The sequence below is a fragment of the Bos grunniens genome, chromosome 1 (genome assembly GCF_055505025.1).
Source record: "Bos grunniens cultivar Pamir isolate PY7600 chromosome 1, Bosgru_T2T1.0, whole genome shotgun sequence".
Lineage (NCBI taxonomy): Eukaryota > Metazoa > Chordata > Mammalia > Artiodactyla > Bovidae > Bos > Bos grunniens.
This window is the reverse complement of record NC_141165.1, coordinates 119,040,422-119,054,044: the sequence shown is the minus strand read 5'-3', so window position 1 is coordinate 119,054,044 and position 13,623 is coordinate 119,040,422. Positions and strand designations below refer to the sequence as shown.

At 36.2% G+C, this 13,623-nt stretch overlaps 1 protein-coding gene across 5 annotated transcripts in view; it reads left to right on the top strand.

Annotated features, from left to right (window-relative positions):
• The window catches only part of NSUN3 (NOP2/Sun RNA methyltransferase 3), a 60,928-nt gene that overhangs the window by 14,200 nt on the left and 33,105 nt on the right, over positions 1-13,623 (top strand). For 3 of the 5 annotated variants that reach the window (XM_086321375.1, XM_086321389.1, XM_086321379.1), the window contains exons 4-5: positions 4,788-4,942; positions 5,719-5,840. In XM_086321375.1, the coding sequence (XP_086177501.1) occupies positions 4,788-4,942; positions 5,719-5,840 (277 nt within the window). Of the gene's footprint in view, positions 1-4,787; positions 4,943-5,718; positions 5,841-8,402; positions 8,475-13,623 lie in introns of all 5 variants that reach the window. The other 2 variants (XR_015134723.1, XR_015134724.1) reach the window with 1 other exon arrangement.

Below are 13,623 nucleotides of genomic sequence, written 5' to 3'. Positions count from 1 at the left end.
AGGTAAATTGAGCATTGAAGCTGGGTTTTCACTTGAGAGCTTTTTTTTTTTTTTGCTTCACCTGGAAAACTTACTGCTTCATGAACATGTGTGGATAAAAGAAGCCAGAGTGTGCTCAATTAAAGCATCTATTAGGAGATTAACTTGTATAAACCTGAGACTCCAAAATACTTTTCCCTGCAATAAGGTAAACTAGGAAGAAATTGTCCTCTCCAAAGAACTGAAAGGAAGATTGTTTTCAGTTTTAGTGGTAGGGGAAGAGTGGACATAACCTCTGAAACTTTGTAACCAGAGCTAAGCCAGTATAGACCATTATAGTGAAGTTGCAGAATTATGAAAATAAAAAACCATCTTAATAGCAGCCAGAGAAGACAGTCTACCTTCAAAGGACAACAGTTGGCCTGAAGAATGACCTCTAAGTGTAATAATGGAAGCTGGCATTCAGAGGAATGATGTTTTCAATGTGCTAAGAAAAGATGAGTGTCAATCCAGAAATACATTCATCAAAATATCCTTGAAGAGAAAAAGTGAATTAGACTTTTCTTTTAGGCAGAGAGCAAGAGTAGAGTTTGTCACGAGCAATTCTGAAGGAAAAGGGAAAGCCATCCTAGGTGGAAAATGGAAGATACAAAAATAATTGAAGAAAGAAGAAAGTGAGAAATACATGGGGAAAATCTAACAGTCATTGGATATAGAAGACAATGATAATAACATTTTATACAGTTAAAAAATATAAGCGCAAATCCCAATATACAGTGCAATAGCATCTTATTTAGGAGGAAATGTTATGAGATTCTTGCATCTTTTAGGAAAAATGGTGTAGATTGATTTATTTTAGGTTTTTCTTTTACATATGCATGTTAAATGCTTTAGGGTTACCACTAAAAGAACAGAAATAGAATATAAGATATTTAAACCAGAAAAAAGAAAAGTGGAATGAAATTTAACTGAACAAAGCCATAGCCAGCTTGATTACAAACCCTCTTACATTTTTGCTCCCTCCTTGCATGATTTACTTCCTTTTATTTCTCAGTCTTGCTTCCCTGGGATCGTACCCTTCTGTGATGTAAACTTTTGTCTTAGGCTGTTTTCTAGTAATTTTAGGCTAAGACAAAAGCTTTCAGACACCTATCCGTAGGTTGCATTAGTGAATCCTCCAAAAACCACCCAAAATAAACAATGTAGACTAAAAAAAGAATGTTCTACCTGTACAAATGAAGCTTTAAGGTGATTTTCTACTCCTTTCTGAAACCGCTCCCTAAATTGATACCATCCTCTGAGTTCAAAATCCTTCAAGCTAGGCTTCAGCACTATGGGAACAGAGAACTAAAGATGTACAAGATGGGTTTCGAAGAGGCAGAGAAATCAGAGATCAAATTGCCAACATTTGTTGGATCATGGAGAAAGCAAAGTAGTCAGAAATAAATCTACTTTTGCTTCATTGACTATGCCAAAGCCTTTGACTGTGTGGATCACTACAAACTGTAGACAATTCTTGAAGAGATGGGAGTATCAGACCACATTACTTGTCTTCTGAGAAACCTGTATGCAAGTCAAGAAACAACAATTAGAGCTGGACATGGAACAATGGACTGGTTCAAAATTGGGAAAGGAGTATGTCAGCACTGTATAACGTCACCCTTCTTATTTAACTTATATGCAGAATACATGATACGAAGTGCCAGGCTGGAGGAATTGCAAGCTGGAATCAACATAGCTGGGAGAAATAGCAACAACCTCAGATATACAGATGATACCACTCTAATTGCAGAAAATGAAAAGGAACTAAAAAGCCTCTTGATGGAGGTGAAAGAGGAGACTGAAAAAGCTAGCTTGAAACTCAACATTCAAAAAACTTAGATCATGGCATCCAATTCCACCACTTCATGGCAAATAGAAGGGGGAAAATGGGAGCAGTGACAGATTTTATTTTCTTAGGCTCCAAAATCATTGTGAACAGTGGCTGCAGCCATGAAATGAGTCAGTTCTTCACATCAGGTGGTCAAAGTATTGGAGTTTCAGTTTCAGCATCAGTCTTTCCAATGAACATTCAGGGCTGAATTCTTTTAGGGTGGACTGGTTGGATCTCCTTGCAGTCCAAGGGACTCTCAAGAATCTTCTCCAACACCACAGTTCAAAAGTATATTATTATAAATGACAGTTGTGTGAATGCCCAGAAATTGGCAATGGTTGAATAAAAGAGGACACATTTTTTTTCTATATACTATTCATCAACCTTTAAAAATGATTTGCATCTCTGCTGATTGATTGGTGGTATTACCTTTGAAGTATTGACATGTGGAAAGTCAGGAGACAAAAAAGTGTGTAAATAAAATTCTGTATATGCAGATAATTATATAAGCATATGTATATCAGATTAATAATATAGGTTCCTTTTGATGGGTGGTTGGGCAGTTGACAGAGTGGGGAGATAAAGAGTAAGATGGAAAAAAGACACTACAAAAATACAATTCCATTTATATTGGTTTTATATGTAAGTGTAGACATAAAGAGATATGGTAGGATTATTTAATGAAAATGTTAAATGATGCTTATTTGAAGACTGAATTTTAGGTAATTTTTGGTGTTCTTTATACTTTTGTGCATTTGAAAAATACTTGTCTTTAATATTATATGAATTTTATGTTACTATAATAAATATATATAAACATTGATAAATATATATTTAACTATAGGAAAAACAAAACACTTTTTTTTAGGGAGAGAACAATTTGCTAAATACCTTCTATTTCTGAGAAGCAGCATAGCATGGTGCTGAAAAGTAGGTGGGCTCTGGAACCAAGGGATCTTGGTTTCCTGCTGTGTAAACCTGAGCAAATTGCTTAACTTCTCTTTGCCTCGGTTTCCTTATCAGAAAAAAGAGAAATGATAATAAAATCATCTACTTGAGGTTTGTGAGGATTAAGTACGTTACTACATATAAAGTCTTAGAACAGTGCCTAGCCCTTAATAGGGACTCAAGATAATAATTACCACTATAAGAAAAGTGAAAATTAGTCACTCAGTCATGTCCAACTCTTTGTGACTCCATGGACTAGAGCCCACCAGGCTCCTCTGTCCATGAAATTCTCCAGACGAGAATACTACTGGAGTGGGTTGCCATTTCCTTCTCCAGGGGATCTTCCCCACCCAGGGATCAAACCCAGGTCTCCCACACTACAGGCAGACTTTACCAACTGAGCCACCAGGGAAGCCACTGCTACTACATGTGTTGTTAGCAATCATTATGAACATTTCTTGTTACTACTTTTGCAGTTAAATGCTAAAAGAACTGTTGATGAAAGAATGGGCTTCCCTGATGGCTCAGATGGTAAAGAATCTGCCTGCAATGCAGGAGACCTGGGTTCAGTCCCTGGGTTGGGAAGATCCCCTGGAAAAGGGAATGGCAACCCACTCCAGTATTCTTGCCTGGAGAATTCCATGGACAGAGGAGCCTGGCGCCCTACAGTCTGTTGGTTCTCAAAGAGTCGGACATGAATGAGCAACTTACACTAACATTATGAACATTTCTTGTTACTCCTTTTGTAGTTCTATGCTAGATAGATATGGGCTTCCTCGTGGCTCAGATGGTAAAGAATCTGACTGCAATGCGGGAGACCTGAGTTCGATCCCTGGGTTGGGAAGATCCCCTGAAGAAGGGAACAACTACCTACTCCAGTATTCTTGCCTGGAGAATTCCATGGACAGAGGAGGCTGGCAGGCTACAGTCCATGGGGTTGCAGAGTCAGACATGACTGAGTGACTAAGCACATCACACATGCTAGATATGTTACTAAATTATCACAGTTAATCTTTTTTTTTTTTCCTTCTAGTTTCATTGAGATACAATCGACATACAGTACTGTATAAGTTTAAGGTGTAGCATTTCATCTTAACAACCACTTTGTAAGGTAGGGGTAGTAAAATTTCTCCTGTATCCTATTAGGGCTTCTGGCAGTGGCTGACATAAGACAGGGTGACAGGAGTAAAGCATACACGTATTTTTTCTCTTGGCCTTGACTCCCTATCTCTGGTGATAAGAATATTCTTTCCTCTTGCTATAGGGAGGGTATCTTTCACATGGGAGTTCATCTCCTGCTTTCAGTAAGAAAAAGATAGGTCACAATGCCCTTCCCACATCTGCTGTTATTAAAGTGCTTTTTACTCAAAATAATCAGTATGCCAAAGCAGCATATTTTGGAGTGGAGTGTTCTAAACTCCTTCACTATTATAGCCCCCATTTTACAGATAAGGAAAGTGAGACTCTTTAGGAGAGCTGAATCAGTTTTCCAGAGTCTCACAATTCTTAATTTGAGCCTATGCCTTTCTTATCATAAAGCCAGTTACACTTTACATGCTTTTTTCCACATGCCACATACCTTCCTTTATTTAAAATCGAGGTGTTCTGACCTGGAAGGAACTTTATATATCATTTACTCTTAAGAGCTTTAGGAGAGAACTGTGTCTAAGGTATTGGTTGTATAGTATATCTTTAGGAATCTATACTTCTCTAAAGGTTTTTACCTTCAGAATTAAATTTGAATGAATAAATGGTGAGAGCTTCTGAGAGGCTCTGTAGGTATGACTATGGTAAATGTTTTATGAAGTGTTTGTGAGTGTACTTAAGTCTTTAAAAATAAGACAATCATAATGTTTACCTCTCAGCCCTGTTCCTGTATAATTATGATGAACCAATGTATTTCTGAAATTGATTTGATCAAAAGTGGAAATTTAACAATTCGATTGTGTTCATTTTTTTAAAAAACTTTTTAATCCTTTATATTTAGGTTATCTTCATTGTAATGAATACGATAGCCTGAGATTGAGGTGGCTGAGGCAGACCTTAGAATCTTTCATCCCACAGCCTTTGGTAAATGTAATTAAAGTGTCTGAATTGGATGGCAGAGAAATGGGAGATGCCCAGCCTGAAACCTTTGACAAGGTACTTTTGTTACATTGTGACAGACCGATAGACTCCGGGTGATACTACTGTTATGTTGCTTTGTTGTGGTTATTTCCCATCTGCTTCCAGACATAGCTGGATACAGTTTCTCCATACCCTGGGAAATGCTGATAAAGTGAACATGGAAGCAGTTTTTATTTGATGGTCAGCATGTTCAAAGGAAGCAGTAACATTGGGATTGGGGATTATAGAATGCTTTTTATTTCCAGGTACCTCAAAGATACTCAGGAAGAGATCAGATATTATCTTGAGTCAGTACACAAACATGTGCACTGTATTGCTTTAATTCGGTAGCATTTCGTATCAGAGTACGGCAGTGGAAGAAAAAGACAGCATTTCAGTAAACTGAAATTGAATTGTTAGTTCTTAAATAGAAATGCTGAGAATTCAGGAATATAGTAACGTCTGTTTAAAATGAGTAACTTTAAAAAAATAAAATGAGTAACTTTTGTAAAAGTTTTTGCTGTAGTCAACAAGAATATGAAATATTAGTAGACAGTAGTAGACTTTTAGTCCTCTCATTCCCCTTCTCCACTGAAAAAGACCTAAATGCTGAAAGTCACAGGAGATTCTTTTGTAAGGTATTAGTGAAGAAATGTTGTAAACAACTTACCATGGTGTATTTTCAGTTTTAAAATAAATTTACTTATTTATTTGCTAATTTTTGCCACAATTTATGTAGCTCCCCTATATACTTTGTGTCTGAGGATATGTTTTCTGTGCATGCTTGGCTTACGTGTCATTTTTTTCTATAGGTGTTAGTTGATGCTCCATGTTCAAATGATCGAAGTTGGTTGTTCTCTTCTGATTCTCAGAAGGCTGCCTGTAGGATAAGCCAAAGGAGAAATTTGCCTCTTCTACAGATGGAACTCTTAAGGTGAGAGCTATTAATACAAAAATTTATTTTGGTTTCTAATATAATTTCAGTAGGCATGACAAAACATGACGCAGGGCAGTGCCCAAATGGAGAGTTTCCTGTGTAGGTGTCAATAATTAATTCTCTGACGTCTGCACCCAGAAAATTCTCAGTCTCTTCCTTTTGAGTCTCATGTTGTAATGTCACCTCTGCCCTCCCACTCACCACCCCCTCGATGAAATCCAGTGTTGGTATGCATTGTCTTTTAAAGGACACAAATGATTTTATTGTGATTTAAAGTTGTTTGCTTATCAGGACCATCCAAAGCATAGGGTTCATCACACTATTCTTTCACCAGGATGTGAATAGCCCCTCTGTAAGAGTAGCTTTGGACCAGGATGTTTTTTTTTTTCTTTTTTCTTTTTTTCAGTAAGGACACATTGTTCTGGGTGAGTAAGAAGTTTTAGATTGTTGTTAGCACTTATCTCTCCTCTAAGACTTCCAGAAAGGCATGACCACCAAGAGAGACTTGGTTTCTTCAGAACAAAGCCATTTGGGGACATCCTGCTTTGGTTTCAAAAGAGATTTATATTTATACCCTAATCCTAAGCAATTCCTACTGTTTAATGCTGAACCAAAATTCTTGGACTATGTTAAATATACTTAAATGATGCTTTATCACTCATCACTTCTTACATGTTGAAGGAGAATGAGTAATAGTTGATACGCCCTGCTGACAACATGCTTTACTTCCAACTTCCGATTGATTCATAGCAATGAACATACACCATTTCCTAAGTGTTAACAACCGACACTAATACATAGTCTTGTTTTTGTACCAGATTATGTCTCAGCTCATTCTGGTCATTCCAGGTAGCACCAACCAGCCGGTCCTTAAAACATTTCTCATCTTGCAATTAGACTATTTATTTGTATTCTTCCAATGTCAGCCCTTCATTTGCTATAACCCTAAGATATTTTGAGAATTCTTTTCCACCTTTCTCTTCTCTTTGGTTATTAGTTTTGGGTTTTTGCATAGATCCAACCATAATAAATCTTTTTTTCTCACCTAAACTTCCTTGATCTGGCTCTTTAGTAAGTTACTCCTGTTATTCCAGACTCTGCCATTGTTATGCCTGACACTGCAACAGGCACCAGGTCTTTTGGTGCCTTATTAGCTTTGTTATCTCTAATTTTTTTTAACCTATCAGCAGCGAGGCTGCCTGAGAATATCATTTTTCTTCCTTCTCATAAAAAATCTTTCTTTCACTTCTTTTTCTTTCTGTACCATACCACACTTTCTGTTTTGTATTCTGTGTACTGCTTTTCCTTCTGTTTTGTCTCAATTCATTATAATCTAACCTCTATTCCTTTTATTCTTCCAAATCTATGCTTATTAAAGTTACTAAACAACCATTAAATTCATTGTTATTTCTCAATTTTAGTTTTGTTTGATCTCTTGATAGCATTTAAAATGTGTTTTATTATACAACTGTTACATGGAAACATTTTCACTGTAAAAATTAAAAAAAAATACAAATGAAGCAAAAGGTCTCCTTGACCAGAGACCCAACAAAATACCAGCTTTCTTCACAAAGTTGACTGTTGGACTTTGGTGTATACTCTTCCAACTCTTTCTGTAGCTTTTCTTACATATACATAGGGAAATATGTTAAAAAATAACAGCTGTTATCATGTATGCATTGTTCTGAAACTGGCTTCTTCTTGTATTCAACATTCATTAAAGCCTTATTCTCATAAATCTATTTTGTTCTCTTCAAGTTCTGTGACATATTCAACAAGGTTAGTCTATAATATTTGAGTTAATTCTCTGTTTTGGGATATTTACATTCTTTATTTTTTACTTCTATAAACTATTCTTTGTCTCATTGGACACGCAGGATGACATCAAGAAATGGAATTAAGAATCAGACATTTGAATAGGTACAGATTATTGAATTGTAAATGGCTATACCAGTCTACATTTTCTTTTGTACTTGACTTTGTTGACTACTTGTTCCTTCTTAAAATATTCCTTTCCCTGATTTTTGTGATCATGTGCTTTACTGGCTTTCTTCCTACTTATTTTCCTAATTGGCTCTTAATCAGGTCATCCCATAAATTTTGGGTTTCCTTGAGCTGCTGATGTTGGCCCTCTTCTCTGTTTATCTGATGGCTTCAGCTGATATAAGATGCTGTCTCCCAAATATGTGTCTAAGCTTAGATCTTTCTTCTTAGCCTCACACCTCTATATCCAGTCATCTATCAGAGTTCTCCACGCTCCTCAGACACATAGAACTGAATTTTTCTAGAGGAACTCATCATTTTGAATGCTCTCCTGTGCCCCTCCTCTGTCAAAATCACCAAAAATCAAATAGAAATCCCATCAACCTGCCTCTTTTCCTCCCCTCTCTATCTCAGTAATAGATCGCTTTGCTGAGATACCATAGCATCATGCGTTTGCCTGAGTCAGAAATCCATCCCCAAATCCTCTTTCTCTTATACCTAATCAATCACTAAGACATTTCAATTCTACCTGTTACATATTTCTCAGGCCCATTCACTTCTTTCTCTTCTTAATAGCCTAACCTGAACCCCTGGCAACTGTCACCTAAATCACTGCAGTTGGCTTCTGACTGCCCTGCTCACCTCCAGGTATGAGCTCTACTACTTTACTCCCTACAGTAAAGCCACATCTGATGTGAAATGTAAATCTGATTATGTCATTCTCCTTTTTGAAGTCTGCAGTGGTCCTTATTACTGTTAAGATTTCAAATTCCTTAGTATGATATTCTAGAGAAGGCAATGGCAACCCACTCCAGTACTCTTGCCTGGAAAATCCCATGGACGGAGGAGCCTGGTAGGCTGCAGTCCTGCAAGAGTTGGACACGACTGAGCATCTTCACTTTCACTTTTCACTTCCATGCACTGGAGAAGGAAATGGCAACCCATTCCAGTGTTCTTGCCTGGAGAATCCCAGGGACGGGGGAGCCTGGTGGGATGCCGTCTGTGGGGTCACACAGAGTCGGACATGATTGAAGTGACTTAGCAGCAGCAGCAGCAGTATGATATTCAAGTCCTCTTCTTGTTTCACTAACCTTACTATCTCAGGACTCTTCTTGCACTGTGTTCCAGCTGAGCAGTTTCTCAAACTCACCTTGCATGGTCTCATTTCTGAGGCCTGTGAGTTTCCTGTTTCTTTTGTTGGATTACTAACTCATTCTCCCCTCTCTTTTGGCTAACTTTACTGGGTCTTCAGGGATCAGCTCTGAGGGACTGAAGCCTTACCTGATACCCTAGGACTGGGATTGGTATTCCCTTCATGTCCTTACCTTCATTTAAAAATACATTGATTGTCAGTTCTTCTGTTTGACATTTGCTTTGTACTTGTTTTTTTCCAACAAGACTAAGCCCCATGGGAGGAAGGATTGTCTTACTGTTTTTATTCCCAGTATGCAGTCTGATATCTGGCTTGTAGAAGAGGGAGTAGGGTCAGTAAATAATTGTTTAAAAACACTAAATTATGAGGGCTGAATATTTAGAATTTAAACATGTAATTAAATTTATAGCAAAATTAATCTGACAAAAATAATCACATAATCATTATTTTACTACATGGTAATTAGGCATAAATGTAAAGCAATTCACATGATTTATTTTGATTAGTATTAGTTTTACATAATAAAAGCGTGGTTTTAGTTTGTTTAGAAATGTTTAATACATTTCCCTTGACATCATATAACGTTTTGATCATCATCACAAAGATCATGCATCTTTGTAAACCTCACATCCACACAGCCCTGTTCCCCAACAGCTGAGGCTCCTCTTTATTGTCTGCCCCTCTCTCCCATCATCTTACTCCCTAAAAGAAATGGCTTCAGCACCACGTCACTTTAGTAGCATATTAATAGGCTGCAGAATTGACATAGCAATCGCAGTAAATGTTGGTTTTCATGTAATTATACGTGATTGGGAAAGACCATCACACCAGCCCCCTCCCATTCTTTTCCTTGAGCAGCTACTCTGCATTCAATGCCTCTGATGCTGGTCTGCCTGAGAGGTTTCAGAGCCGCTTGAAGCAGTTGAAACTCTGAGCCCCTTGCTGTGTGATTATGATGCTAAAGGGGAAAGAGCGTGATACCAATGCTATAGTCACAGATAATGGTTCTTGTTCCCTGACATCTACAAATTTGCAGGTTAAAAAGATAAAGGAAAAAAAATGATACTGCCAGCCACAATCTCTCTATTTCCTGCCCTTGCCTCCAAAAAATGATAAAAAAAAAAAAAAACTCTAGTAATTTTCTCATCAAAGATAGCTCTTTTACTACTATGTCATGTACAGAGAAATTTCTTTTCTCCCAAGTCTTCCTCATCTAGTTATTGCTTTACCATCTTTTAATAAAAGGCAGTCCTTTTATTCCAGTAAGGAATAGAAGGTTTAAATGCAAGCCCATGCAAGAGAGTGAATACATTGATGTGTTTGAGTTTTCATCAGAGGTATAAAGGATTGATACAGATCCTTATTTGCATTTGCAAAGAACAATTAGAAAGCAAGCAAGCAAACACTGCCTAGCCTGATACTGGAGACAGAAGATGGCACTCAAGAGACAAAAGAAGTGAGAAGGACAGTTAAGCGGCAAATAAGGAAAGCTTTTTGTTTGTACTATTTTGTCAAAGATTGGATTTGTACGTTTCTGCATTTGTCTGCTGACAGATACGGTGCTCAAAGATATTTTATGCCTTCCATGGTTATTATTCACTTACCAGAAATCATTCATATTTACATTAAATAGGCAACATGTATAATATTCAGAATTTTAGCTTTTGAAAACCCAATACTGTATTACTGATTATTCTACAGCCAAACATTAATCTTGCACCTATTGTTTATGAATGTGATACTTCAGTGAAAATCAATACCTTAGTTAAAAGAAGTTTCTTGATGTTAAAATTTTTAAAAGGAGTAACATCAGTAGATATGTAATATTATCAGTTTTTTAGAAATTCTTTTTAAAAATTAATGCATGTGAATAATTATACATAATCAAGAAAATAGTCATCTGACTTTTTTTTGGCATGAAAAGCTTATTGGAAGGCATCGTGATGACAGGAAATCCCAAACCATATGAATTCATTGTACACTTATTGAGGACTCTTCAGTTTATCCATACAGAGGTAGAAAATTTAGAATCTTCTATTAAATTTATACAACATAAATATATAAGATATATACAACTCTTGCACACGTTTCAGATCATGAGAATATGGGACGAAGATATAAGGAATAATTAATTGAGTGTAAGCCAGTTCTAGTAGTGAAGTGCCATTTGAAAGTATACTTTTATTATCATTTCTCAAAATAATTTCTGAGACTAGTCATTTCAGTAACATACTATGTATGTGCACACCACATAATAAGATTCTCTTGCCTCATTTTTATTTAACTACGTTAAGAAAACAAAATGGGAAAAGATGCTGAAAGTGATATAGACATAGTCTTTTTAGAAAGTGCCACATTTGTGCAAGAGAAGTTTACATAATTTTTAGATGCAAAAGCATGAACTGAAGAGTTTGATTTATAACAAAAATATGAGTGTCTTATTGCAGTAATGTATCATGTCACCCGTTTCCTCAGAGGAAATTGATCATGTTTAAAATAGTGACCCCTTCTGGTTTTCTTTTCTCGCTACTTGACAAGTAAAATCGGATTTGTGAAGTCATTGAAAAAGGAAGCTTAGATTATTTGATAATGTTTTGCAAATTTGTATAAATCATTCAGATAATAGTCCTTAAAAAGTGTTACTCTTACAGTAAGAGTTGTGTTTTAAAAGAAACATTAAAAAATCAATAACATCCCTTCTGTCATGCTCTTGAGCTGAGATGAGGGATACCGTGGACTGTGGAGCGTGGTCTTCATCATTCATCAACACAGTGACCAAAAATTGCTATGTATATATTAGAAGCATAATCTTTGGGCATGTTGTTCTAACAGGATGGAAGATTTCCAATGCTGCTTCAGCAGTGTGTATATTTTCTTTTTAAAGTTTAACTTAGTTAACTTTGCATACTATCCCTTATATGCTTGGTCATATGTTTGGAATCCAGAAAACAAAAGCTATTATTAATGTTATTGCTACTATTGCTGCTGCTGCTAATTCTCCTTTTCCTTTCCCCTCCTCCTCCTCGTTTTCCTCCTCTTTCTTTTTTTTTTCTTTAAGTGAGGTGGCGGGAGTCAGAAATTCTGAGATTAAAAATCTGTAACTTGGGCAAAGTACGTGTTTCTTTTTAATAAGAGTTTATAGATCAAAATATTTAGCATTTACTGAAATTGTAAAGGGTTGAGAAAATATCCATAGCTATACTTTCTAGCCATTGTACTTTCAATCATAAAAATATGTTTCAAGGGCAGATTGACAGTGTAAAAGACGATCTTGAAAATAAGGTTTTTGTCAGCATTTATTAAATACCTACTTTGTGTCAGGAACTTTGCTAGACACGAAGATAACTAAAATACATATGAAATGATTCTTGTCTTCAAGATCCTCAGGAAAGTTATCATCAAATATGTATAAATTTAGTGATAGAGGGACTGGTTAGGGCGCAGAGGGTACCAAAGGAGGGACACCTAACTTTGCTCAGGTTAAAGATGGGCTGTGGGCATTTTGTAAGATACATTTTACAAAATAAGCAACAGATAAATATCAGTATTTAAACTCAAGATATTTTTCTAATAAGTTTTCCTAATCATGAAAGTAATCAGGCCACATAAAGCATTTAGAATATATAAAGAAATATAAAGAAGAAAATAAGCCATCCATTGAAAGAAGCTATTATTATTTGGATTTACTTCCTTTGACTGCATATAGTACTTACAATAATGGAAATCATAGTGATATATAACGTGATATCTTTTTCACTTATTTCATTAGGAATATTTTATTTATATTTAGTAACATTTTATTATTAAGTAGTCTTTGAAAACATACTCTTCAAATGACTACATCATATAAAATCTCTTCAGGTAGTTAAGAGTATCAAAGATAGCTCTTTCTAATGATAGAATCTCATTAATGCAAGAAATAGTTACAAAAACATATCCTAGTGGAGATGAAAACATCAGTTTTTTTTTTTAATGATCCAGGCAAGAGTTTGATAATTCTTTGAGGCAGGAGTTAGCAGCTGGCCTGTGATCCATTTCTCTTTTGATCCAGGGAGATACTTCCACAGAAAGAAGGGAGAGGTGACCCAGTTAAACGTGTTGATAACTGACCTCCTTGGTAAATGGACTAATGAATTTTGCTAAGAGGAGAACTCTTACTTATGGCACACTTTGAACAGAATGTCCCTAGTTAGGATTGCCTGTGGTAAACACAACCTAGAGTCTATAGATTTATGAGGCATGTTTTCCTGGAGGATGTTGTGTAAGCTATTCAACTCCCCAAGGTATACTGGAGACGTGTGATGTAACCTAAATGTTCCCCATGTGTGAAGTGACCCCTCAACTTTGCTTATAGAAATCATCTGTTATTCTCAGCTAGAAAATATTCTGAGATAGAAGCAAGACTTAAGCCACATTGGATGTCTCTACTTCTCTTGTGCCACTTGATTGCTTATATACTTGAAATTATTTTAGTAAAGCTTGAAGGTAAGATCTCTGATTCATGAGAATCTGATTAGACAAGAAAGTCCTTTGTGTAGGCTCATCCCCAAACCCCAGCCAGTCATCTCTGATGAAACTAAATTAAGGAACATGATTTAAACCTGAGTCCCAAGTGCAAGGCTCTTATTCCAGTCCTACATCTAA